This window comes from Stigmatopora argus, chromosome 22 (assembly GCF_051989625.1).
Source record: "Stigmatopora argus isolate UIUO_Sarg chromosome 22, RoL_Sarg_1.0, whole genome shotgun sequence".
Classification (NCBI taxonomy): Eukaryota; Metazoa; Chordata; class Actinopteri; order Syngnathiformes; family Syngnathidae; genus Stigmatopora; species Stigmatopora argus.
In genome coordinates this window covers 8,579,525-8,605,314 of record NC_135408.1, presented here as the reverse complement: position 1 = coordinate 8,605,314, position 25,790 = coordinate 8,579,525, and the positions used below count along the sequence as shown (strand labels likewise).

At 41.3% G+C, this 25,790-nt stretch overlaps 3 protein-coding genes across 8 annotated transcripts in view; 2 read left to right on the top strand and 1 right to left on the bottom strand.

Moving 5' to 3' along the window:
- The first annotated feature begins 1,028 nt into the window (after positions 1–1,028).
- Positions 1,029–17,827, top strand: cltca (clathrin, heavy chain a (Hc)). Its single transcript, XM_077591928.1, has 30 exons — positions 1,029–1,322; positions 3,648–3,855; positions 6,555–6,823; positions 7,064–7,225; positions 7,302–7,415; positions 7,530–7,703; positions 9,138–9,335; positions 9,615–9,815; positions 9,888–10,040; positions 10,127–10,249; positions 10,338–10,475; positions 10,549–10,713; positions 10,822–11,002; positions 11,392–11,555; positions 12,542–12,667; positions 12,738–12,880; positions 12,986–13,220; positions 13,295–13,417; positions 13,488–13,633; positions 13,721–13,904; positions 13,983–14,175; positions 14,487–14,644; positions 14,728–15,000; positions 15,172–15,489; positions 15,608–15,739; positions 15,828–15,938; positions 16,027–16,197; positions 16,277–16,498; positions 16,569–16,644; positions 16,707–17,827. Exons 1-30 carry the CDS (start codon positions 1,281–1,283, stop codon positions 16,841–16,843), a joined length of 5,040 nt encoding a protein of 1,679 aa, XP_077448054.1. The 5' UTR covers positions 1,029–1,280; the 3' UTR covers positions 16,844–17,827.
- Positions 17,828–18,023: 196 nt separating this feature from the next.
- On the bottom strand, positions 18,024–19,876 carry ptrh2 (peptidyl-tRNA hydrolase 2). Of its 3 annotated transcripts, XM_077591800.1 has the most exons (3): positions 19,660–19,675; positions 19,460–19,550; positions 18,024–19,024 (listed from the first exon to the last, which is right to left on the bottom strand). In XM_077591800.1, exons 2-3 carry the CDS (start codon positions 19,477–19,479, stop codon positions 18,481–18,483), a joined length of 564 nt encoding a protein of 187 aa, XP_077447926.1. In that variant the 5' UTR covers positions 19,480–19,550; positions 19,660–19,675; the 3' UTR covers positions 18,024–18,480. The 3 variants fall into 3 exon arrangements, with proteins under 3 accessions (XP_077447926.1, XP_077447927.1, XP_077447925.1); XM_077591801.1 differs by lacking the exons at positions 19,460–19,550; positions 19,660–19,675 and adding an exon at positions 19,784–19,876; XM_077591799.1 differs by having other exon boundaries at positions 19,460–19,737.
- The window catches only part of LOC144067819 (ribosomal protein S6 kinase beta-1-like), a 44,513-nt gene continuing 38,554 nt past the window's right edge, over positions 19,832–25,790 (top strand). The window contains exons 1-3 of one of the 4 annotated variants that reach the window (XM_077591795.1): positions 19,832–20,077; positions 20,701–20,744; positions 23,146–23,212. The gene's annotated coding sequence lies outside the window, so the exon portion shown is untranslated. Of the gene's footprint in view, positions 20,089–20,700; positions 20,745–21,455; positions 21,579–22,841; positions 22,885–23,145; positions 23,213–25,790 lie in introns of those variants that run through there. The other 3 variants (XM_077591794.1, XM_077591798.1, XM_077591796.1) reach the window with 3 other exon arrangements.

Here is a 25,790-nt window from a genome sequence, read left to right as displayed (position 1 = left end):
TTTGACAGCAAATATCAACCAGAAGTATCAATAAAGTTTCTTTAAGCAGGGAAACACACATGATTAGGAAAATTGCGTATATCCTATCGGTAAATTCAGGTGGATGTTACCTTATTTGCAAATTGTTGTGCACCTTTTAACTTGATTTGCAAAAATATTGATGATACAGAATGTCGGTGGAGCCTAAATTGGGGAAAATAGAGGAAATTTGAAAAGAAACTCTAATTTTGTATAAGAAATATATCTAAATTTGAATGAATGGCCATTTACAATGTACGTATGTGCAATATCAGCATAAACAAAAAAGACAAAATGTGCAGAAATTTAAGCTTGCTTACTCAGCAGTTTGTTTCACATTGAGCAAGAAAGGTAACATCCGTTAGGCAAAGAAATTGTGGATGTTAAAAGGGGAAATGAAGACTCGGATACTCAACATACTACACCGAACCGACTAATATATATAAACTCTTTTTTCCAGGAGTGATGAGTGGTTATATTAAGTGGGTTTTTTGCAGCAAAAGTGAGCTTCACTCTTCTAATAAATTCAGTTAACCCATGCATTGCATACCAGATGCTAAAATAAAATATACTAAGTCCTTAACATGGTTTCATGCCCTGTTGCAACATCTTTATTTGACTCCCTCGCTACTTAATGCTTCGACTACTACAAGCGAATTCAGAATTATTTATAAATTGCGACGAAAACAACTTGTGGTTGTCAAGTGCGATCTAATTGGACAAAAGTAACAAGTGTACTACGAAGCTTATGTGACGTCCATTTAGAGACAGACGAATGATGTGGCAAAAATCAAGGCGCGATTGACAAGAAATAGTTCCAACATTAGTATCTGATTTTATTGCCCTATATATTTAAAAATGGGAGTTTTATTTAATAGTCAAAATTTCACGTTTGTATTGTACTGTATAATGAAATGAAGGGTGACAGGCACTGCAAAAAAAGCACTTTTGAAAAAGGTGTCAATATGTATCCATCCGCTTCACCGAGTACTTCCATTTCCGGGATGTTTTTTTTTGCTTGCTAACCTCCACCGCCATTGCAGGTCTAAGGAGTCGGTGTAGTGGCAGCTCGCCGTTAGCCAGGGGAAGCTCGAGAGTCAAGAGCAAAGAGGCACTTATAAACGCAGCATCACGCCGACGACACTTCCATTTCTATCTTTGGAACCTCCGATCAGAGGCTCCCTGGCTGTGCGGCTGGGATCTGAGAGACGCCGTAGTTTGTTAGCGATCGAAGAAACCGGAGGAGGGTGAGAGGAACCGCCATGGCTCAGATTCTGCCAATTCGTTTTCAGGAGCACCTGCAGGTGAGTGGATCAATTGACTCGATCGTTTGTACGTGGGTTTTATTTTGATCCGTCTTCCCTAAGAAACTTCTAAGGGAAACACTGTGGGGAAAGTAAAGTTAGCCTGGCGAGCTAGGCTAAACTAGCCGGGCTGGGTGGATGACGTTTTATCTGAGTTAGCATCTAGCCTTCTTGCTAACAGTTTAGCCAGACACCGCTGTCGGTTTAAATCGGCGTCAGTTTATTACTCACTGATGATCGTCGATCTAAATTAACTTCGTGATGATTTGGAATGATTTTTTTTACTTATATGGGCTAATTTGTTCCGATCGTGGAGCATAGATATCACCTCCCTAAGTTGACTTGTCCTAAATGTCTGCGGTAACTACTTTGTGCTCCCTGGCGATCACAGACAGCCGTGTTACGTTTATCGTTGTTTAATAAATTGAGAAATGCTAATCTCGGATCACCTTGTTGCGTTTCGATTGTTGAGTTGGAACGTCTTAATAATGATTTGTATGAGCTCACGTTTGCCCCAGTTTCAACTGTCATTTGCCGTGTTGCGTTGACAGGTTGTGCGGAAAAAAAGAATCCACCATCATGGCAGCAGAAACTGATAAAAGCAGAATTTGACACTTCCCACGGCCTTTTAAATTCATGATACCGTGGTAGTACTCTAAATGAGGTCACATTTAATTCCCTCGTGACAGATGGCTACTTTTTCTATCTTGTTCCCAAAAAGTTGCTCAGAGTGCCATTACGGCACAGTATAGAACTTATTTAGCCATTTAGACTGTCAGAAATAGCCAGTGGTGTTTTTTGTGTGCACATGGGAAGGGGAAAATTCTTAGTATAAAATGAATGAATGTAGCAGGAAAAATGTTGCAATCACGCCTTGATCCGTATTGAGCCCAATCAGCAAAAACCCTGAAGACACAGTGTTGGATTCCTGGACCGGTTATTTGGATATTAGTGTGAACCCTAAAACTCATCTTTCTGTGCCAGTTCAAGACCAGATGCAATGTTGCCACTTGCCAGCTGTGTCATAGCTGAAGTTTGTTGGGTGTGACTACAAATGCTGTTGGGGTTCAATTGCTTAAACAGCTGACCCATTAACAATCACCTTGTCGTTAACTAAATCTTTAATTGTTTCATGATAGATCATTATGTTCAGCTAGTTGGTATGAAAAAAAAAAAGTGAATGGCATTGCACTTGTTCTCACCTTAACCCCTGTTGCAGGGAGTTGGAACCAATCACCTTCCCCTTTTCTCTTTTTCATCAACTGCTCAGCTTGCAATTTCATACATCATCCATTTATATAGGCTAGTGCTGACTACTGTTTTGCAGAACCTTAATTGCCTCAATGGCAAATTAAATTATTTTCCTGGCACCTGCCTTTACTGCTCGTTATTTGTACACGGTGAAACTGTCCCGTGATTTTGCTCCGTAAACCTCAAAGCTACAAATTGTAAGGGTTTATTGTCAGCTGTTACTAAGGCGTGTTATAGTTTATTTTACCTTCCATTTCATTTAGGAAGTTGATTTTGAAAAATGCTGGCAAACACCATGAAAGGAAATCTTGCCATTTTGAAATGTTGAATTAAGTTATGTGAGTTTTACTTTATCAAGGTTTTTTTTTTGCCCTTTGAACTACGCTAGTAACAGACCTGCTGACATCCCGTGACTGGCTGGCAAGGATGCTGATATGTTGAAGACTTGACATTGTGCAGCACTGTCTCATTGTGCAACTAATTGCTTTGGGAGAAAAGGAAATTGCGCGGATCAAAGTTTTATTCTCCGGATTTCTCTACAAACCAGATGGATTAGCACCAAGAATGTCCAATTCTTCATTTCTTTTAAACCTATCTAATAGTAAAGGCTGCCTCCTTGCTGCCCCATGTTGGACTGGTCACATGTCTCACACCAGTATCACATGGTAGTGGAGGAGGCTGAATTTGGCAGGGGTGTTGTTTCAGTCTAGATGGACAATAGCCCCAAGTTTCCTGTTGTGGAATATAGCTATGAAGTGCTGCAAGACTCAGCACATTACATAGCACATCCTTCCCTGCCATTCCTTGAACTTAACATGTGTTAGATATACACTGAACTTCTTTTTTGCTGAGTAAGAGGATGCTTTCAATTTAGAAGCTATAGTAAGCTGGTTATTTGATTGCTGAGTAAGAAGGTACATTCAATTTGGAAGCTATTTCCACAAACTTCTGGTCATTTTTTTTTTTAAACCGACAAATTCATAACTAGTCCCTATGCAGTAACTCAATTGTGACTTTCACCTGTGGCAGTCCATTAGTAGTGATCCTAAAATGTTCCTTTTCCTCCCTCCTTAGCTCCAAAACCTGGGGATCAATCCTTCCAATATCGGCTTTAGCACCCTAACAATGGAGTCGGATAAATTCATCTGTATCCGGGAGAAAGTTGGCGAGCAGACTCAGGTGGTGATCATTGACATGGCCGATCCCAATACACCAATCCGCAGGCCCATCTCGGCAGACAGCGCCATCATGAACCCAGCGAGCAAGGTTATTGCACTCAAAGGTAAGTTGCTCTATTTACAATTCACTAGTTAGCAAATGCTTAGGTAAGGTCTATATCATTGTCTCCTAAAATATATATGTATATATAATTTTTTTAGCAGTATTTCAATATGGAAGGGAAATATTTCCCTCGATAAAAATGATTAATTATAATTTAGTTTTTTACTTTGACTTTTTAATCAGCAGGTATGTTTAATGGACGTTTTGTTCAGTTACTTTTTAAAATAAGCACATTTATTTAAATTCCATTAAGCATCATGATTGCTTTGACTTTTTGTTGTTTTTGTCTTTTCTGTGCTCTTTTGTTTTCTTTACTGCTTTCTTATGTTTGCAGACGGTGAGTTAAACTTTAACTTTCATATTGTGGAGGTAAAATCCTGTTTTTTTAAGTTACTGCTAAATTATTTGATTCATTTGACCCTCCCTCAGTCAATAAACTGAGAAAAGGTGTGATGAGGTTGTGGTACCATTTTTTTTTTTAGGGTGATTAAGATTTAAGGCAGTTTTCTCGATTCCTTATTGGACCGCTTCCTCATCAAATCCATCAAGAGTTGTATCTGATTAAACAGGATTTATCTTTCATGATTCATAGCTTGCTGGCATTCCATCATTTTTATTTATCGTAAGAATGATTTAGAATCTATTTGACATGCCAATATTATTTCAATTCACATTTCTTCTTAATTTTCATTTTAATTCCACACCATCTATCCAATATGTTGTCCAATTGTTTTCCACTGTCTTTAAAGAATACAAATTTAGCACTAGTGTACACGCGCACCTAAAGTCCATTTGCAAGAAATGGATTCAGTTGCCATCAATATTTTAGAACAACTATGCATCAGTTTAAAGGAGTGGTATTCATCCCATCTAGGATTTTATATATGATTTTTGTCTTGGATGCTAAAGGGAATGGCATGAATAAACATAGCGTTGGTCTTGCATGAAGTTGATAGTTCTTGAGGAACCAATTGGAATGTTTCTAATCGTCACATAATTTCTGTAACTATGGCTTCATTCTGCAGTCTATACTAAATATTAGTTGTACAATACACAGAGCATATAAAAATCACATGACCTCTGCTACATGCACATTTTAGATATTAAAATATCCTTCCTCTATCCGTTTCACTCTGTCAGTTTTACAAGAGGTGATTTGTGCTTGCCCGAAGCTATTTCTTTCCCATTTCGAAAAAAACGGAGCCATTCACCAAAAGACAATTAAAATAACGTAGTTTTTACTAACAATAGTGACACCACTCTTTTCCCCATTATAATCCGCTCTCCTTTAGATCTGTTGATCATTTTAAAGTTAGCCCATTATCATTGATTTTAATAGAACCAGTCAAATAATTGCTTAAAAATGCGTCTTCTCCCTGTACGATTGTTTTTCACTTAGAATCTGATTCATGGACAGTAATGGACTTGCCCATTAGTTGCAACTTGAGCACCATTTTTTTTAATCACACAGGAGAATAATTACAAGTCACACACAACAGTATAATTTACTGTATTGCCTTGTGCTTGCTCTTGGAAATTTGGCTGCTGCTACAAGTTGATTGGCTCTTGTGGCTCAGTGATTGCAAAAAGGTCTTGACAGTGATGCTGTTTTGCCTTGGTCTTCGCTTCCTCTCACTATATTAATGAGTGATGACTATTGATCAAACAAGGGAAAGTCACACTGCTTCTTAATACAGCTTAAACTCACTAATTAACCCACTAATTAAACTTGATGCAGGTGAGTAGATCTAACCTATTTCATCGTGTGGTCTGTCGTTGAATAGAAATTGAATGAAATCGATGGATTTCATGTTGGAAAGTTTTCTAAAGATTCTTCTTGTACGCATACTTAAATGTTGCGTTTATCTAATTGTTAGAATCTATCGTCTCAGTTGAGATGCAGATGTGTTCAACCCTTTTTGTGATTGATTTCTCGTCACATCCATCCGCGTCTGCTTCATTTCTTCTTTTGACGACACTTCGATTGATGCGATTCTCGTCGTCTTTCGTAATACCTTCGTCAAAATCAATTAGGAAACATCACACAAACTGATAAATTCTCCAGTAGAGCGTTTTAAAACCGAAAATTGTTAACCATCTACAGGTAAATGGAGGTATTATCAATTCTGTCATAAAAGACTTTGTGCATGCAGGTGGATTTTAAAATACACGTGGACACCATTGTTGGTACCTTCTGTTCATTAAAGATAAAAACAAGAACCTCATTTTCTGATGCATTTGATAAAGAATTTAAAATAAGTATGGAACATCTTAGTCAATTTATAACAAATGGCCATAAAATGTTTAAGATACAAAATCCCTAATGTCTGTTTCATTGTTAAACCACAAGATTGAAACACTTTCTGATTTTAATCAGCTAATTTCCAGTGAAACATTTCAAAAATGCTTAATTTTTTTCATTCTTTTATAAAGATCTACCAATAATTTCAACCTTGTGTATTTTAAATCCATCTGCCCTACAGCGACTCATCGAAGAACATGTTTTACTTGTTCTCTAATGATGACGCTTGAACATTCTATTGAGACTTCATGTCATTTCACACTGTTGCATGTATGACCATTGTTACCCTATCAAAAACTCTTTAAATTTCACGTGGTCCTTTTCCTTTTTCCAATTTGGGGTTTCCTCTTGTGAGTTTTTTTTGTGAGTGGCTTTTGCTATATTTCTCCCACTTTTAGCTGCCAAAACTCTTCAGATCTTCAACATTGAAATGAAGAGCAAAATGAAGGCACACACTATGACTGATGACGTAACCTTTTGGAAGTGGATTTCCCTTAACACGGTCGCACTTGTGACTGACACCGCTGTTTACCATTGGAGCATGGAGGGTGACTCGCAGCCCATCAAAGTTTTTGACCGCCACTCCAGCCTGGCAGGATGTCAGATTATCAACTACCGCACTGACGCCAAGCAGAAATGGCTCCTTCTCATTGGTATTTCAGCACAGGTACGTCATAAACTTCCATGGTCTACAGTAGAAGTCTCCAACCAATTGGAGACTGAGAGCTACTTCCTGGATACTGATTTTAGCAAAGGCTATTGCTGAATTATGTTGATATTCTATGTAAGAATGCTGATGCTATCAATAATCGTTCCGAATGAGCGAAAAGTTTGAGCATCCTGAATGATGTGAGTTCTGAATAAAGAGTAGTATTAGTTTTTGGACATCTTTCTCTTTTTGTTCTAGCAAAACAGAGTTGTGGGGGCCATGCAGTTGTACTCTGTGGATAGAAAAGTTTCCCAGCCCATTGAAGGCCACGCTGCAAGCTTTGCCCAGTTCAAGATGGAGGGCAATTCTGAAGAGTCAACTCTTTTTTGCTTCGCTGTCAGAAGTCAGGCTGGTGGGAAGGTAAGCCAGCTTGATGGAAACAGATGGCAGAGTTTCTGAAATGCCCATTATAAAATAAAATAAAAATATTTTGCAGCTGCACATCATTGAAGTGGGAACTCCACCAACTGGCAATCAGCCGTTTCCAAAGAAAGCAGTGGATGTCTTCTTCCCTCCAGAAGCGCAAAATGACTTTCCTGTTGCCATGCAGGTCTCTATGCTAGTGGAATTGGGTCTTTTTTTAAAAATTGCAATCTAAAGTCCCATTTATATTTTTGCTTTCATGATTGTTTTCTACAAACATTTTACATGTTTCTCCTTACAGATTAGCTCAAAGCAGGATGTCGTTTTCCTCATCACCAAGTATGGTTATATTCACCTTTATGACCTGGAAACGGGCACTTGCATCTATATGAACCGCATCAGTGGGGAGACCATCTTTGTTACTGCTCCTCACGAGGCCACCTCAGGAATCATCGGGGTCAACAGGAAGGGACAAGTAAGTGTTTCAAGGCCAAAGCATTAATATTGCATTAGTATAACGATTTTGTTATATTGTCTAAGACGGACGGGTACAAAACTACTGCTCTTCAACACAGGCACATCTGTATTGTTACTACTGGTTGCAAGTAAAAATGTGCAATTGACCACAACTTAACCCCTTCCTTCTGGCTGTGACAACAGAATCGCCTCTGAGTCTTTGTGTGAGGGCAGAGTATACTATCTGAGGTGTTGGGTTTCACACAGACAGGCGTCCGTGTGTGTTGCTTTCTTATTGCTGTAAAGCTGAACCAAATAGGATAACTGGATCCAGCCAGCTGAGTAAGAATATTCCATCCAGGCCATGCAGCACATGAATAATTGAGGCAAGAGAGGAAAACTGATCTGAAGGCAGGGATGGATCTGGTTTTATGTCAGGGCTGTGAACTGTGTGTGTCTGTGGAACACAAACACACCTAACAGTGGTTATGGAATAGAGCGTCGTCTCAGAAGGCCTCAAGTTTTTTTTTATTTCAGTAGGTTGACAGCAATATTGGTAATCTGATACAATGAATTAAGTGACCACCTCTAGAAAATGACTATTTACTCTTGGAACAGTTTCCCCCCCTGTTGTTAGGTTTGTTAGATAAATTGCAATATTTAAAGCAAAATAGATGATTTGCAATCTGTAAAAAACGGTTTTAATGGATATTCCAATTACATTTGAAAACAAGTCTTTCACGTTACATGTAAATGTCCAAAGAGCTTCAGTTCAAATGACTTGAATCAAAAAGTGTACAGTACAAGAAAACTGAGATATATATTGTTGTATCCTAAGCAGGCATCTTAAAATTTCTTAAGGACTATTTGTGTGTCTAAATTTTCTTTCACCACAACAATATAAGCAACAGGGGCTGCAATGGTGTCAGAGGTCCAATCAGTCATGGTAATAGATGGAGGTCTGACCTGCTGAGCTTGTTTGTAGAGAAGGGCCAACACAGACTGTCTTTCTCCTTAGCCCCCCTCCATTCTACCGCCTCTGCTTTCAACTGCCTTTTCATTAGATGCCAGACGGCTCACAAAAACCGTGTGTGACACTGACACACTCAGTATTCATTTGTATTCAAGAGCCTCAGCCCTGACAGAGAGCAAGAGAGAGAGAGAGCCCAGACAGAGATTCAATGTTGTGACCCACTGAGATTCAGCTTAGTTTGCTTTTGAACATGATCAAGGTATTTGGCATTTGCTTGCAAGGTTAGTTAAAAGGCCATCTACAACAGATTGTTCTCTGTGGATGGTAACAATGAAGGCATTATTTAAAATTGAATGTTTCTTTGCGCATCAAGTTAGTGGCTCGTCGTGAAAATATCTAGTGCTAGGCACCCAACAATTAGACAGATGTTTTTACTAAGATTTTTTTTTTTAATGTTCCATCAATGTCATTGCAATCCAGGTGCTGTCAGTCTGTGTGGAGGAAGAAAACATCATTCCGTACATCACCAATGTGCTTCAGAATCCAGATCTGGCACTACGTTTGGCTGTCCGCAACAACCTTGCTGGTGCTGAAGAGCTCTTTGCCCGCAAATTCAACAACCTGTTTGCGGCTGGCAACTACTCTGAGGCTGCCAAGGTGGCTGCCAATGCGCCAAAGGTATTCCATAGTTGTGTGCAGTATATTTGGGATTAATGCATTCCCTTGCCATTCAGATTAGTTGCTTAGCTTTATATTCAGGGAATCCAGGAAAGAGGGTTTGAAACCTTTTTTTGTTAACTAGTAGTTTTTAAACAATGGTATCTACTATTGTATTTTAGCATTTTTAGTTTGCAGTGTGCTGGGAAAATGACATTTTTTGTACTCTATGTATACTTTTCTTTAGGTTTAGTTTTAACAGTTGTAGTTGTCATCACTCTTTTTTCAATTTTTCCTCAGGGTATTTTGCGAACTCCAGACACCATCCGTCGCTTCCAGACTGTGCCTACTCAACCAGGGCAGACGTCACCACTGCTGCAGTACTTTGGGATCTTGTTGGACCAGGGCCAGCTCAACAAATTTGAATCACTGGAGCTTTGCAGGCCTGTCCTCCAGCAGGGAAGAAAGCAGCTTTTGGAAAAATGGCTCAAAGAAGATAAGGTATTTTGACGTTCCCCCGCAGATAATATTTCAAGTGTTAAGTATTTTACTATCTCGTGCTGCCGTTTTTAGCTGGAGTGCTCAGAGGAACTTGGGGACCTGGTGAAAGCAGTGGATCCCACCCTGGCGCTGAGCGTCTACCTTAGGGCCAATGTCCCCAACAAGGTCATTCAATGTTTTGCAGAGACTGGACAGTTCCCCAAGATTGTCCTTTATGCCAAGAAGGTATGTTTATCGGGCTAATTCATTTAATTAGACTAATCCAATTTAAAATTCTGTCAAATGTATGATTTTTTTTTTTTTTTTGCCAGGTGGGCTACACTCCAGACTGGATCTTTCTTCTCAGAAATGTTATGCGTATCAATCCAGAGCAAGGCCTGCAGTTTGCCCAGATGCTGGTTCAAGATGAAGAACCCCTGGCAGACATCACACAGGTTAAATTTTCTTTATTTAAACACCTCTTAAACCACAAATTTGATATGGGTCTCCGGTGGTTTTCATCTCCCATCTGTGTTTGCTCAGATCGTGGATGTGTTCATGGAATACAACTTGATCCAGCAATGCACCTCATTCCTGCTGGATGCCCTGAAGAACAACAGACCCTCCGAGGGACCGCTGCAGACCCGCCTGCTGGAGATGAACCTCATGCACGCGCCTCAGGTAGAAACGTGGACATCAACACACGCAGCGTGAATCGTTCAACATTTGACCGCTTGTTTCGTCACGAATGAAGGTTGCCGATGCCATCCTGGGCAACCAAATGTTCACCAATTATGACCGCGCACACATTGCCCAACTTTGTGAGAAAGCCGGACTCCTGCAAAGGGCACTGGAGCACTACACGGACCTGTATGACATCAAGCGTGCTGTGGTGCATACACACCTTCTCAATCCTGAGGTAAAACTTGGCTCCTTGTCTTTCCTATTTTGAGCTGTCGAGTCTGATGAACTCTGAGGCACTATTGCAGTCCGTGTAAGAAACCGATGTACTCTCGTCACACTCCAGTGGTTGGTGAACTTCTTTGGCTCGCTGTCTGTGGAGGATTCCCTGGAGTGCCTGAGGGCCATGCTGTCCGCCAACATCCGGCAGAATCTGCAAATTTGCGTTCAGGTGGCCTCCAAGTACCACGAGCAGCTCACTACGCAGTCTCTGACCGAGCTTTTCGAGTCCTTCAAAAGCTTTGAAGGTGAGTTTTGACAGATTGGGGTCATCTTGTACTTGAATTATTTCATAATTCTGCTTTAAAATCTAGTCAATAAGTTAAAATGTGTGTTTTATGGCTAAAGGGACCGACTTTGATTTTACTCCCTCTTGGCTGTAGTTGCGTGCTCCAGATTCATGCTTCCCAATGGTTTCAGCAATTAGGCCATAGCAAATGCAGGACAATCAATAAATAGTGCAGATGGTTAAATTAGACGAATTGGTTACTGAATATTCAAACTCCTTGGTCACGGGAGAGTCAGAAATGCGCCCTTGCCGTTTCTAATTTTAAAAAAACAAAAATTGTTCTTTCACTTTATACTTTGTGTCATAGCTCACTGAATCTTGTGTAAAAGAACCCTTTGCGTCTTTCAGGTCTCTTCTACTTCTTGGGTTCCATTGTCAACTTCAGCCAGGACCCCGAGGTTCACTTCAAATACATCCAGGCTGCTTGCAAGACAGGACAGATCAAGGAAGTAGAGCGCATCTGTCGAGAGAGCAACTGTTACGATCCTGAGCGTGTCAAGAACTTCTTGAAGGTTAATACTCCCTTGTTTCCATTTCATTCATGAAATCTCTATCCGAAAGTAGATTAGAACACATGTTTACTAAAAACATGCCTTTGACATGAATTGTGAGTGCTCGCTGTTGGCAGAAGTTAGCAGATGGGATGCAAAAAGAAAACCTTATAAACTCTTGTCTGGGTTATACTGCCTTCTGGTGGCCAAGGCACGGACCATCAAAGCATGCACCCTGAATTCATCATGATAGACTAATAACAGTTCATTCCAAACACTTTTTCTTTCGTGCAGTAATTCAGTCAAATTTTTACTGATGAATGCTGCTTTTTGTAGAAAACATGTTATCACCATCTTGTATGCGTATTAACTGAATTTACTTTAATATCAATGGAGTCTTTTGAGTTATGAACCTAATCTGAAAGTACATTTTCCAATCTTTTTAGCCATTTGACCTCTTCTGTCATACATTTACAAATAGATTTGAATGGTTACATACACTAGAAATCTATTTTTTTTCTTGCAATGGTCCAACCAGGCAATTTATTTTTTTGTGCTTTTTCTTTTTTTTTAATCGTTGGAATGGCAGGACATAAATCAGGTAACTTTGTCTTTCCCCAGTCTCATAGTAAAGGATCTCGTCCTTTTTTTGCCATCATCCCTAATTTCAAGGAAAGGATTGAAACTGGGATTTGTGTATGTGCTCATACACCACCAATCAATCCACGTACAGGGATGCAAGAAGTGGCCGTGTATCTTTTGTTAGTCCTAGCTAGGTCTATTTAAGTCAATATATGTCGTCTTTGTGCAGCATGCGATTGGATTAAACAAATTGCAGAATCCCAGTTTGTTAATCCTGGTTAGATGGGTGGAGTATGTTTGCACACTAGTTCATTGTGGTTCGGAGTCCAGCAGTAGTGAAACAAAACTCCTGTAACTGTTCATCTTCTGTGTTGGTTGCAGTAAAGCAAGTTTTTTTTTTGTCTGTTGCTTTGTGTTCTCAACAGGAAGCTAAACTGACCGACCAGCTGCCGCTCATCATTGTCTGCGACCGTTTCGACTTTGTTCACGACCTGGTCCTGTACTTGTACCGCAACAACCTGCAGAAGTATATCGAGATCTATGTTCAGAAGGTCAGGCTCTCGAGACATTTTCCACAGTAGTACATTATTGTATACTTCAACACGAAATATTCTCTTTTAGGTGAACCCCAGTCGTCTGCCTGTGGTGATCGGGGGTCTTCTGGACGTGGACTGCTCAGAAGATGTCATTAAAAGCCTGATTCTGGTTGTCAGGGGGCAGTTTTCAACTGATGAACTGGTGGCAGAGGTGGAAAAGAGAAACAGGTATATCATTCCTGCTGAAACTAAAATTTGGAGATGTGAATTTTATCAGGCGGCTTTATTTGTGTTCACTGAATGTTTATTATATATATTTTTTTAATGTTTAAGGCTGAAGCTGCTCCTGCCATGGCTAGAGTCTCGCATACACGAGGGCTGCGAAGAGCCAGCTACCCACAACGCCCTGGCCAAGATCTACATCGACAGCAACAACAACCCTGAACGCTTTTTGAGGGAAAACCCCTTCTACGACAGCCGCGTGGTGGGCAAGTACTGCGAGAAGAGAGATCCCCACCTGGCCTGTGTGGCATATGAGAGGGGCCAGTGTGATCAGGAGCTGATCAATGTGAGGCTTCATTTTATTTTTTCCCTGCCAGCTTGTTTTGTGATCGGCCTAATTAAATGTGATTTCTACAACAGGTCTGCAATGAGAACTCGCTGTTCAAGAGCTTGTCTCGCTACCTGGTGCGCCGCAGAGATCCCGACCTGTGGGCCAGCGTTCTGCTGGAAACCAACCCGTTCAGACGACCACTTATCGACCAGGTATTCACCGGAGATTTGAGTGGACCTCACAATACTTTTTTTCTAGATCTAAGCCCGCCGTTTCTCTTAGGTGGTGCAGACTGCACTGTCGGAGACTCAGGACCCAGAAGAGGTGTCGGTCACAGTCAAGGCCTTCATGACGGCTGACTTGCCCAACGAGCTTATTGAGTTGCTGGAGAAGATTGTTTTGGACAACTCTGTCTTCAGTGAACACAGGTATTGTTTGGCAGCATCGAGTGATCAGAATTTCTGTTGAAATGTTCATGTATGCTGAAGATGTGGCTCTGTGACACTTGTCTGCAGGAATCTGCAGAATCTCTTGATTTTGACGGCGATTAAAGCCGACCGCACTCGTGTGATGGAGTATATCAACAGACTGGATAACTACGACGCTCCCGATATCGCAAACATTGCCATCAGCAACGAGCTGTTTGAAGAGGCTTTTGCCATCTTCAAAAAGTTTGATGTCAACACCTCAGCCGTGCAGGCGAGTTATCGCTTGGTTTAGGTTTCTGAGTATGGGAAACATTTGACTTATTTCCCGTCTCCTTTGCTTTGTCTCCAGGTCCTGATTGAACACATTAGCAACCTGGATCGGGCCTACGAGTTCGCAGAGCGCTGCAACGAACCAGCCGTCTGGAGCCAGCTGGCCAAAGCGCAACTCCAAAAGGGTCTGGTCAAAGAGGCCATCGACTCATACATCAAAGCCGACGACCCCTCTGCATACATGGAGGTGGTGCAGGCTGCTGATAAGAGCGGTAAAGAAAGAGGGTCATCCATTTTAAGCCAACCTGAGTGCCTTCATTTTAAAAATAGCAAAAATCACATGTAAACCTTTTGGAACATGCTTTGTTGTTGGCCTTAGTTGAATTGAGTAGAATTTCACATCTACCACTGTAGTTAGTAGTGGTGCCCTCGTTCCATCATTTGAAATCAATGAGAAAATGTAAAATTTTACGTCAATACAATGTGGTCGTATTTGTCCATCACTCTATTTTGCTGCTTACAATTGTGAATTTTGTTTTCAAAAAGATCAAATGATTAACTCGTGACCACCATTGTGGTTTAGGTAACTGGGAGGACCTGGTCAAATTCCTCCAAATGGCCCGTAAGAAGGCCCGAGAGTCGTACGTGGAGACGGAACTGATTTTCGCCTTGGCCAAGACCAATCGCCTTGCCGAACTGGAGGAGTTCATCAACGGACCCAACAATGCTCACATTCAGCAGGTAGGTAGCTGCACTCACGGTGCATTATGCCATTCCGCTCAAAATTGCAACTTTGTCAATTGTTTGGATTTCTCATCTCGTAGGTCGGTGACCGCTGCTACGACGAGAAGATGTACGAGGCCGCTAAACTGTTATACAACAACGTCTCCAACTTTGGTCGCTTGGCCTCAACCCTCGTGCACCTCGGGGAGTACCAAGCCGCCGTCGATGGCGCCCGGAAGGCCAACAGCACCCGCACCTGGAAGGAAGTCTGCTTCGCCTGCGTAGACGGACAGGAATTCCGACTGGCCCAGATGTGTGGACTCCACATTGTGGTCCACGCCGATGAGCTGGAAGAGCTAATCAACTACTACCAGGTACATGTTTAAATACTCCAGTATGTGTGTGGGTCATTTCCAGAATTGGAGAACATTGTGCTTCACAATGCTTTAAAACAAATAAAACCCTCACCCCCTAGTTTTCTAGTGTCGTCAATGGCGGCCATTGAGTTGAGATCGGGTCTAAAGTTCTCCATCTTTCTCATCCAGGACCGTGGTTACTTTGAGGAGCTGATCACCATGCTGGAGGCGGCTCTGGGCCTGGAGCGTGCTCACATGGGCATGTTCACAGAGTTAGCCATTCTTTACTCCAAGTTCAAACCACAGAAGATGAGGGAACATCTGGAGCTCTTCTGGTCCCGTGTGAACATCCCCAAGGTCCTGAGAGCGGCGGAACAAGCGCACCTGTGGGCCGAGCTGGTTTTCCTCTACGACAAGTATGAGGAGTATGACAACGCCATCATCACCATGATGAACCACCCAACGGACGCATGGAAGGAGGGACAGTTCAAGGATATCATCACAAAGGTATGTTTGTACTGTGAATTTCATAGGATTGACAATTTGATTGTTTTAAGCATTTGTAATGTTTTACTGCAGTTGAAACGGTCTGACTCTCCTTATTCTTGGCAATTCGCCTTTGCAGGTGGCCAATGTCGAACTGTACTACAAAGCCACGCAGTTCTATTTGGAGTTCAAGCCTTTGTTACTGAATGATCTACTCATAGTACTGTCTCCAAGACTGGATCACTCTCGTGCTGTCAACTTCTTCAGCAAGGTACGCTTCTTTGTCACAAAAAGTTTGGCAACCACAGCTGAACTGTACATTTTTGAAGCCTTTATGGTTGTTGGTCTTGATTCTGCAGGTGAAACAGCTACCACTGGTCAAGCCATACCTGCGCTCCGTTCAAAACCACAACAACAAATCAGTCAACGAAGCACTTAACAACCTTTTCATCACAGAGGAGGACTACCAGGTGAGCCTCCTGCTATGCCATTTCCCTTTTTTTATTTTATTTTTTGCTGGGATTGAGCCTGATGAATCGTGAATCCAATTTGTCTCAGGCATTGAGAACATCAATAGACGCTTACGACAACTTCGACAACATCTCACTGGCGCAGCGTTTGGAAAAGCACGAGTTGATCGAGTTCCGAAGAATCGCCGCCTATCTGTTCAAGGGCAACAACCGCTGGAAACAGAGCGTGGAGCTCTGCAAGAAGGACAGGCTTTACAAGGTGCTTTTCCACCATCACTTCGTGCACATCTCCAGAATTTCCCCCACTGACTTTTCATATAACCCCACGTTGCCCACAGGACGCCATGCAGTACGCATCAGAGTCAAAGGACACGGAGCTAGCCGAGGAACTGCTGTCCTGGTTCCTCCAGGAGAACAAGAAAGAGTGTTTTGCCGCATGTTTGTTTTCCTGCTATGATCTGCTTCGGCCCGACGTGGTGCTGGAGACCTCCTGGAGACACAACATTATGGACTTTTCTATGCCGTACTTCATTCAGGTCATGAGAGAATACCTCAGTAAGGTAAGAAAGTCATTGAGATGATCTTGAGTTGGAGTTGGCGGGACTAAGCCCATTTTTTTGTTATTTTTAGGTGGACAAGCTCGAAACCTCTGAGTCACTAAGGAAAGAAGAGGAGCAAGCAACAGAGACGCAACCCATCGTCTATGGTAGGCATCAAGACTTATTTAGATGCCGTTTCCACATCCCAATTTTCCTGTCTACTTTGCAGGCACACCTCAGCTGATGCTAACAGCGGGCCCCAGCGTACCCGTGGCCCCCCAACCAGCATACGGCTACGGTTACCAGGCGCCCGCCGCGGCGTACGGTCAGCCTGCTGCCGCGCCGGGATTTGGCTATGGCATGTAAAATTCCAAAATAAATATATAAATTGAAAACCTGCCATCAAGTCCGTGTGCTGGCTGGAGTAACCGCTCATCCGTGGCCCGCGGACCACCTTTCTCTTGACACGGAGCGAACTAGGGATCATACAAAGAACCCTCTCTTTTTTGTACTCCCCCTCCCTCTCATGAAGGACTCTTTGTTTTCAAAGATTTAATCACATACGATGACTTTTCTCACATTCCTTGTCGACTAGATTCATTGCTTCTGTTTTGTTTGAATGGTATATGGTTAATGTACAATAGGGTGGTCCATGGTCGGGTCGGGGCGGGGGGCTGGCAAGAGCTTTGCCGTCTTCTCCGTCGTTAAGCTTCGGATTTGCACTCAGTAGTGAGAAGAAATGAACGTAGACCCTCTTCCTATTTTTGTGAGCGCGAGCAGCTTCTTGACTGTAAAATGCATTTAATATTGTATATTCCGTCACAAAACCCACTTGTGCGCCTTTCCTTTTGATCACGTGACCGCCACAGTCCGGAAACACTACATCGTCCCGGTCACGAAACACTCATTTAGGCCGATTGTGAAAGGCGAGCATTTTTGTTTTTAAAAGACATGTTCGATTGTCATGATCAGTCTATGCAGGACTTTTGACAGCCGGACGAGGCCCAATCGTAATATGAGAACGTGGGACCATCCCGACTTGGCAGGGAAGCAGAGCTCCAATGCGCACCCCCTTGATGCTTCAGGTGGTCTCGGCACCTTGTAGTTTGACTCGCCTCTCAGATTCTCTAAACCAATCTGCTTTTGGAGTTTGGAATCATTAAGGACTTGTAATTTGAAGCGTATAGAGATAAAACTATCAAAAAAGTTTGCGTCTCAAATCAGAATGTATAATCCTGCCTAAATTATCCAATGTTGAAATTGTGCACTTATGATGATTGTGCATAACAAGGATCATAATGAAACCAATTGTTTTCCACTAAAAATAAAGGCTTCTGGTTTGTTGCAGTATTTTGTTGTCTTTACTGTGTGGAAGAATCTATGCGATACTTTTTCTTACTTTAGATAGGCATGTATTTTACTTGTGTTGAATACACTTATACATTTTAAATTTGCTATTTTATGCCATTGATATTTGTGGTCACTTCTCTATAGCCATGCTTTATAATTGGAATTTTAGGTAACACTTATTTTGAATAATGACAAGTTGTGCTTCTAAGAATTGAAACTTTATTGTCACTGGACAGGGTGTTGTGAAGTTCTTTCCCATGACATGTTTGATTTTAAAATATTTCACAGCATTCTTTTGGTTTTTAACATTTTGATCTCAGGACAGATAAGTCTGTTCATTAAAGCAGCAATTTTCTATGTAGCTTCTAAAAATGCATTGTAATTGGTAGGAATAAGATAAAATGTCCTAATTCAACTTTGTCCATGGACTCTGCATTAACAATGATATCTACTTAATTCATTGCTCATTCATGCTGAAATGTGAATACGACTTGTCCTATCAATTCCTTGTTTAGCAACTGTCTTGAGTGAAAGCCACACATGATCAAATTTGAGGTTGATATGAAAAGTGTAGAAGCTGTAGAGATTGCAAAATGAGGTGGCATTTTAATTTGTCATAATTTTCAAGGACATTGGTATGAAAAGGAGCAACTTCAGAAAAGCTTCAAGTCCCCGCTGACAGTGTCAATGAGGTCGGACGGACCCGGACCGATGCCCAGCACGGTGCGGGAGCCGGCGGCGATTTGTGTCCTTCCCGCATCTTGGATCAGGCTGACGGGCAGCCTCAACTCCTTGGCCAGACTCATGAGCTGTACCATGGTCTCCTCGTCCGGGGCCTTGACCACCACTTTGGGCTGACCGCAGTATTCCCACATCTTGAGGAGGTCTGGGTTTCTGGACTGGACCTGCTTGTATGCCGCCACAGCCGCATGGGCGCACTGGGACGCTACTTTACCCTTGCCCATCTTCAGGTTGCAGTTGACAACCAGGATCATCTTATAGCCCCCTCCTTCTCCCATCACCGATGCTTCGGGGGAGCCGGCCCCCATGGACCTCATCAGACTTTTGGGGGACGGACCCAAGAAGGCACGCAGCTGCCAACCCAGGAGGAGCCCGCAACCAAGTCCGATGGTGATGCCCATGCCTAATGGGTTCTTTAGCATGTCCAATGGACCCTTGATGAGGTCCATGTTTAACCTAGAACACACATGTTGAAATCTGATTAGATGTACTTTCTTAAATGACCCCAGTCTAAGAATTATATACTTTTGTGTGTATGTAATGCATATATAAAAATTGTAAATATAGTCTTATAGTTTTCATGCAAAAATATGCATGACATTGTGTCACCTGTTTAGATTTAGAATGCCACTTTATAACGCTGTCATAATCACAGTATGATTTGTCATGCAATCTAAAAATGGTTGCTTATTGCTATCATGATATAAAATCGGCAATATCGTGAACAATTTTTGTTCATATCGCCCAACACTAACGGTAATTGGCAACATTACAGATTGGCTGTAAATTATAGCTAAGAAAAATGTCGTAAAAACTTAATCCTGATTGTAAGATTTTTTTAAGCATACCGGGAACCTCGCAATTTTGCACAAAATATGCATTTCTACTTACAGTTGACTCCAAGACACCATCTTGTGTTTCTTTATAGACTGTCACGCTTATTTTGTCATTGTAGACAGTATATTATAATAAAGCATTCGGCCTGCGAGATTAAAATAGCACAATTACTAGATGTGGTAAATGTGATCGTCAATTTTAGTGCGGAAATTGCTCGGCGAGACAACGTTCTATTCTATTCGGTTTGCGCCTACACAATATTCGTCAGCAGCCCGTCGCTCTCTATGACAATGGCTCTGAGCTTTAATTCCACGGTTTGGATTAATGTAACAACGTTTTTGTAAATATTTATTCACAAGACGTTAGAAAGTTACTTACTCAAAATGTGCTCCACGTAACGAACAAGCGTTGACCGGTGCCTTTTTCTACTTTTTGAATGGATTAAAAAAAAAAACAGTGTCATCGCCATCTAGTGGTTCGGAGGACGCCTTCTTCCTCTTTCTTTTTGATTGTATACACGTGCTAGTGTCATCTAGCGTCTTGGTCGCTATCGTGTTAAAGTTAATGCTGAAGTTTTAAATTTATTTAAGGCTTTGTTTACTCGCCCCTAAAGCTATGATAACTTTTATTCGATTTTCTTTTTAAGAAGTGCAAAGTCAACCAAGTCTGCAGGTGAATACACGGTAATGTTAATTATTTAACAATGATTGCACTTGTGTTTTCATTTAAAACTTTACAGTACGCGACCAGATGCTGTCTTTTCATTATATTTTGTGGATCTAATGTTTCAAGTTCATGCAGATTTCATTTTTAGCTTGGCAAAGTATCGGACCAAAAATTTGCTTCTGCTTTGACTTGCACATTCCATTCTCGAATTTTAATAATTTCTCATACATATTTAATTGAGTCCACTCATAAATGACTTTTATTCATCGCCACTTTGTTTTGAAATACTCAGTCAGCATGTGAGTGTGTTTATTTGTAACCACCCAATTTCACATCCTTGAATCTGTCTTTGTTTGTATGATTGTTTGTTTGTTTTGTAAATGCCACCGAAGACTTTCATGTCTCAAAACTGTTTTTTTCCGATGAACATTTTGTGTTCTTACCACTTTACAAAACACAAAACTTCCATATGCTCACCAACTAAGCCCATATTACTGTATAGGTATATCCTTTGCCTTTGCATAGTGACTCCAAAACAACTTTATTCGACATTTAAAAAAACTAATTTACTGTCTCAAACCAGTGTACTTTTGTGTCAAGTGTTACAGATTTTTTTGTTTTGTTTACAGGTCAAGTGGAGACATGTTTTAAATCCCAGGAGCTTGTTTCAAAGGTAGGATATTTCCATAACATGTCAATTTGATCTTTTTACCTAAGACAACATTGAAAAGTACAGTGGTACCTCGACATACGATCGTAAACTGTTCTGAGACTGAGATCGTATGTTGAGCTTTTCGTAACTCGAGCGAACGTTTCCCATTGAAATGAATTGAAAACAAATTAATTTGTTCCAACCCTCTGAAAAAACACCCAAAACAGGATATTGGATTGGAAAAATGTTTAATTTCTTCTAATTCGCCATATATTGCCAAAGGAATAAATAACGAGTGGTTCAATAGTAATAAAATTTCGCGTACGAGTCGTACGGTGTTTGTTTTTTTGGGGTTTGTAAGGGGAATCATAATCATTTATAAGGGCAGTTATCGGCAGAGGTTGACAGGTATGATGTTGTATCACGATGTATTGAAAAAAACCCGTAATCAACAGTCAAATTAGATTGGATGTCTATCAATAAGGAAAAAAAAAGTAAAAACACAATCTTTTTACCCGATGCTTTAAAAATGACGTGATCGGGCCCGATTTACGATCACACGATGGGATCTGGGATCATCACAATATTTCCCTCTTATTCCACCTCCTATTTTTTCCATGAAACAGATGCTGTCAGAGGTTAGCAGACACAAAAAAATCCTCCAAGCCGCACAACATTTTACGACTTTGCGGGCCAGCGTAAGGTCAGCGTGTGCGCTCGGAGAGGCCTCGAAGTGTGTGACGACAAAGTGTTTATTTTGTAAACGACAAGAGGATGCGGCTAGCCGCACGCGCCGCAAGCGGCGTGCTCTCTCGGAGGAGCTACTCTTCAACATTTAAAAGCCGCTGTTTACAGGTTATTCAAGTTCATTTGAGAACTATTCGTACACATTTTCAAGATTTTAGATTGCTTCGTTACATTTCGCAGGCTTGACTTTTACAGGATATTTGAATATATTAGTCTTTAGTGTTTGTTTTTGGTGCGTTGACTCCGATTACGCACTATTGGAGACATTTGGGTGACAGAGTTAATGTCACTCTTTGTTTTGAAACTGTCAGACTGTGAAAGCTTGTCCCCCTTTTTCTCCCTCACTGGGTTGCGCAATTGCTTCTGAGTGAGCACGCGCTTCTGGTTGGCACGGCACGCCCACGCTGGACGTGTTGTTTTTGTTTTGCTCGGCTACCCGGGAAATTGAACGTCTCATGTCAGACCTCATTTCTAGCCCCCCCCCAAGCCTTAACTACTTTTTCTGATGGAAGAATCTAATTGTGCGAGAGCTAACTTGAAATTTTCCCACTTTGATTTTGGAAACGGCATCGGAATTGGGTAAAAAGTGTTTAAAAAAAAAAAAAATGAATTGTCTATTTTTTTTTAGGTATTATCTTATTGCCTGCCATTGGCGGTCAGAGAGGTCCAATCCATATATAACTGAGGGGTAGTGAATGAAGTGGTAGGAGCAAGCAAAGGAAGAATGCAAAAAAAAAACCCTGCAAAACGGAGAAAAATGACAGAAAAAAGGAAATAAATCACAACCGAGATAGCTCAATTGATCACATTTTTTTCCCTCTATAAAAATGTATCCGTGTAAAACAAAATACGGAAATTCTACACCATCTTGTTCAAGCTGAGAAGTACAACAACATTGTTACAGGTTCACGTGGTTTGTGGAGAAGGACCCAAATAGAGCACTAACGTAACTTTAATAACTTATTAGAAAAATAAGAAAGCCTTAAATACAAAACCTAGGGCAACGATGGGTGTGCTCAATGGGCAATCACCAGGACAGGTCACATAGGTTTAAAAAGGCTAAAGCCCAAAACCTGACAGAACCCATAGCTACCAAACCTAGGCTGAACTCCAGCTTCTTGTGCGGGCCATATTGCGCGATATTTTCCAAATTTGCAGCGGGCCTTAGGTTGGGCACCCCTGTTTTATTACATAGCGCTTCCTGGAAGCTGCTCCCTCTGCCATAAACAAAAGCATAGATGGTGGTGATAGCGTTGCACGAACGGGAAGACGAGATCTTTTGCTTTTGTTGACTTAACAGTTGTGTAATATGGGCTGCCCGAGTCATGGAACTGTTCTTGTGTCTGTGTGCTGAACACTTGTGCCCTCCGGCCCTGAACTCGACAACAACAGCAATAACCTCTGGCTCCTCCAGGTCTCTCTCTCTCTCTTTCTCCCTCTCCCTCTCTCTCTCTATTTCTCTCCCCCTTTTCTCCACCACTCTCTTGGCCTCTCCCACCCTTCAAAGTGGCGTTTTGTACACTTTCACTCCTCTACCTTCTCTCCGTCTCCGTCTCCGTCCCTCCCTTTCTGTGTGTTGTAGCCCCCCTCTTTCACTTGTCTTCCTTGTTTTGCTCACTCTGATAGCGTGTCCCCGCCATGCGTTTGACTGTCCCTCTCTCTGTGGTCCCCGCAGTGGGTTCTCCACGGGAAGATGAAGAAGACGCAGTCTCGGGTCGACCCCAACGCCTCGTCGCCTCGAGGTAAGACCACCTCTACCTTTTGAACCTGCCAAGAAGTTGCGCACACCGTTGCGGACTTGCCTCCGCGCGTCAGCGTGTGACGCAGCTCTTAAAAAAAAGCTCGGCGGGGATGTCGGTGGACGCTCGGGACGGAGGTCTCGCCGCGGATTTGTGCATGCGTCCAGAGCAGGGGGGCACGCACGGGTGTTGTTTTGACAGGCAGTCCTGGAACAATCGCACTCGCTGACCCCTCCGACTGCATGCGCGCCAGGATAAAATGACTCTGGCGCCCGCCTCCCTCCCAGAACTCTCTCCCTCCCATACTTCTCCCCCTTTTGTCACCCACTCACCCTCCTTTTTCTGTCTTCAATCTTTACCCCGCATCTCTTGAGGGTTTTTTGGACCGTGCAGCACGGTCGATTAGATCAGCGGGCAGAGACATCTGCTCGCCTTCGCTGCTCTTGCTCCATCTGTCATCAGAGCTGTCACGTAGCCCTCGTTGGGACCTGGACTCGAACCAGGACGTGCAATGCCCGCCGCAGTTTGCTGTGTTTAAAAAGCCCGACGAATACCCTCCCACTTTGAGAGCAGACTTTGAGGGAAATGTCGCCATCTAGTGGGAGCAGTCCAGGTCGGCAAGGGTGTGGTGTCATTGGGTTCATGATGGAACTCTGTGCTCCTTGCTGAGGCTGCTCTTGAGCATTTTTTTTTTAGGAATTGGATTGTTGAAGCGTTTTTTTGTTTGATCCTGCAGCATTTGGGTTGTGTGGTAGTTTGACGTCAACTTGGATCCATCTTTGCATGGAATTGTTAAACATTTGGATTTGGTAGGATTTAAGGGAGGGGGTCAAAATTGATGGTTGACAAATTTAGAGCTTTTTTATTTATTTACCTAAACAGTCCTAATTTTAGAGCTTTCTAATAGCAAGTTTATTTGCCTGTATTTTTTGTTTAGATCTTCAATGAAACAAACAAAAAACATAAAATATTTGGATTCATCTATTCTTAATTTTCTTTTTTTTTCCTTTAAAGATGTTAGTGTTATTTTTGTTCAGGGAAAAAAAATGCAAATGGTCTCTTTGGATTTGTTAATTCAGCATTTTATCTTTTCAAAGGATCAAAACCAAACATTAGCTCATTTCTTTCGCCTAAGTCAAGTAGCCTCGATTGAAGACGACAGAAGTTTTAGTGAAATTGTAATATGAAAACTAAGCGCGTGAATAGAATTGGGTTTGTATTTAATAACTGATTATGAATGAAGCTTTTGCTGTTCGCTTTTTAAAATAATACTTGTATTTTATACACCATATTCATCAGCACAGCAACGCATTCTAATCTACGCAACAACGTTACACTTGTGGCGAATCACGCGTTAAATGATCAGTAGAGGGTAGCAGAGACTCTTAAATAGGTTTTGCAAAACAATCGAAAGGGCTGCAATCACCATGGCGACTTGATCTATGACAGCTAGAATGCAACAATATTGTATCAAGTCACTGAGTTAAATTGAAAAGCCAAGTAAAATGGCTGAGCATAAAATTCGGCACACCGCAGTGTTGGCATAAAAACATTTTGATCAAATTACGACCTTGAAAAGTACAAGCGCAGAGCTATTGGATACACCTATTACACAACCCCACATTATCACTCATCTTCAATAAGATTATTTTTTTTCCATTGGAGCAGTAGTAGACCGCAGAAACACACACTTGTATGTTTTCATATTTCTACTGCCCTTTAAATAGTTTATGCACCATGGAAAAACTATTTTTTTTAACTCTTTACTTGTTTTCTTAACTGCTAGAAGTATTTACATTTGTGGTGGATAATTTTCAGAAACTCACAATTGAAAAATATCTCAATTTGTATTGATTTCAATGATTTGACTTCCAATTTAATAAGCAGATGAGTGGCCCAGAGATTAAAATGTGCTGATTAACATTTCAGTACCCTTTGGAAAATATGTCGCCTCACTTTTTAATTATTTTTTTAGCATTTTTTTAATAAAAAAAATGTAGCATTATTTTTTGTATTTTTAGGCATTTTTTATTTTTTTTATTTTTTAGCATTTTTTATTTAATTAATTTTTTTAGCATTTTTTTTTATTTTTTTATTTTTTTTAGCATTTTTTTAAAATTTAGTATAAAATATCTGATAATAAAAACAAAGGGCACCTTAATAACTTATTGCAAAAAAATCATCTAAAAAACAACAACTAACCCTAGGTAAAAGAAAATACAGTTATAAAGGGAATGAAATCATTTATTAAATCAGCCTCGACACAAAAAAAAAATCAAAATATGACTCCTAGGATGGGTGCGTATACAAATCAAGAATCTAAATAGAAAATTTTGTTGTGATCAATCCACAAATAATAGAGGAGTTGCCATTTGAGTTACTGTCCTCACCAAGAAAAACAACTTGAACAAAGTGAACGAGCTTTGGCGCCCTCCCTCGAAGCATCCACTCCACTAATGGCAAAAAAACCATCCAATCCGTCTTGTAAGTACCTAAAATTCCCCAATAGAGGGAGTAGAAAAACCTGAATTGAACACACGTGACAATATGGTGGTACTATACTTCTCTATTCCCTGCCTTG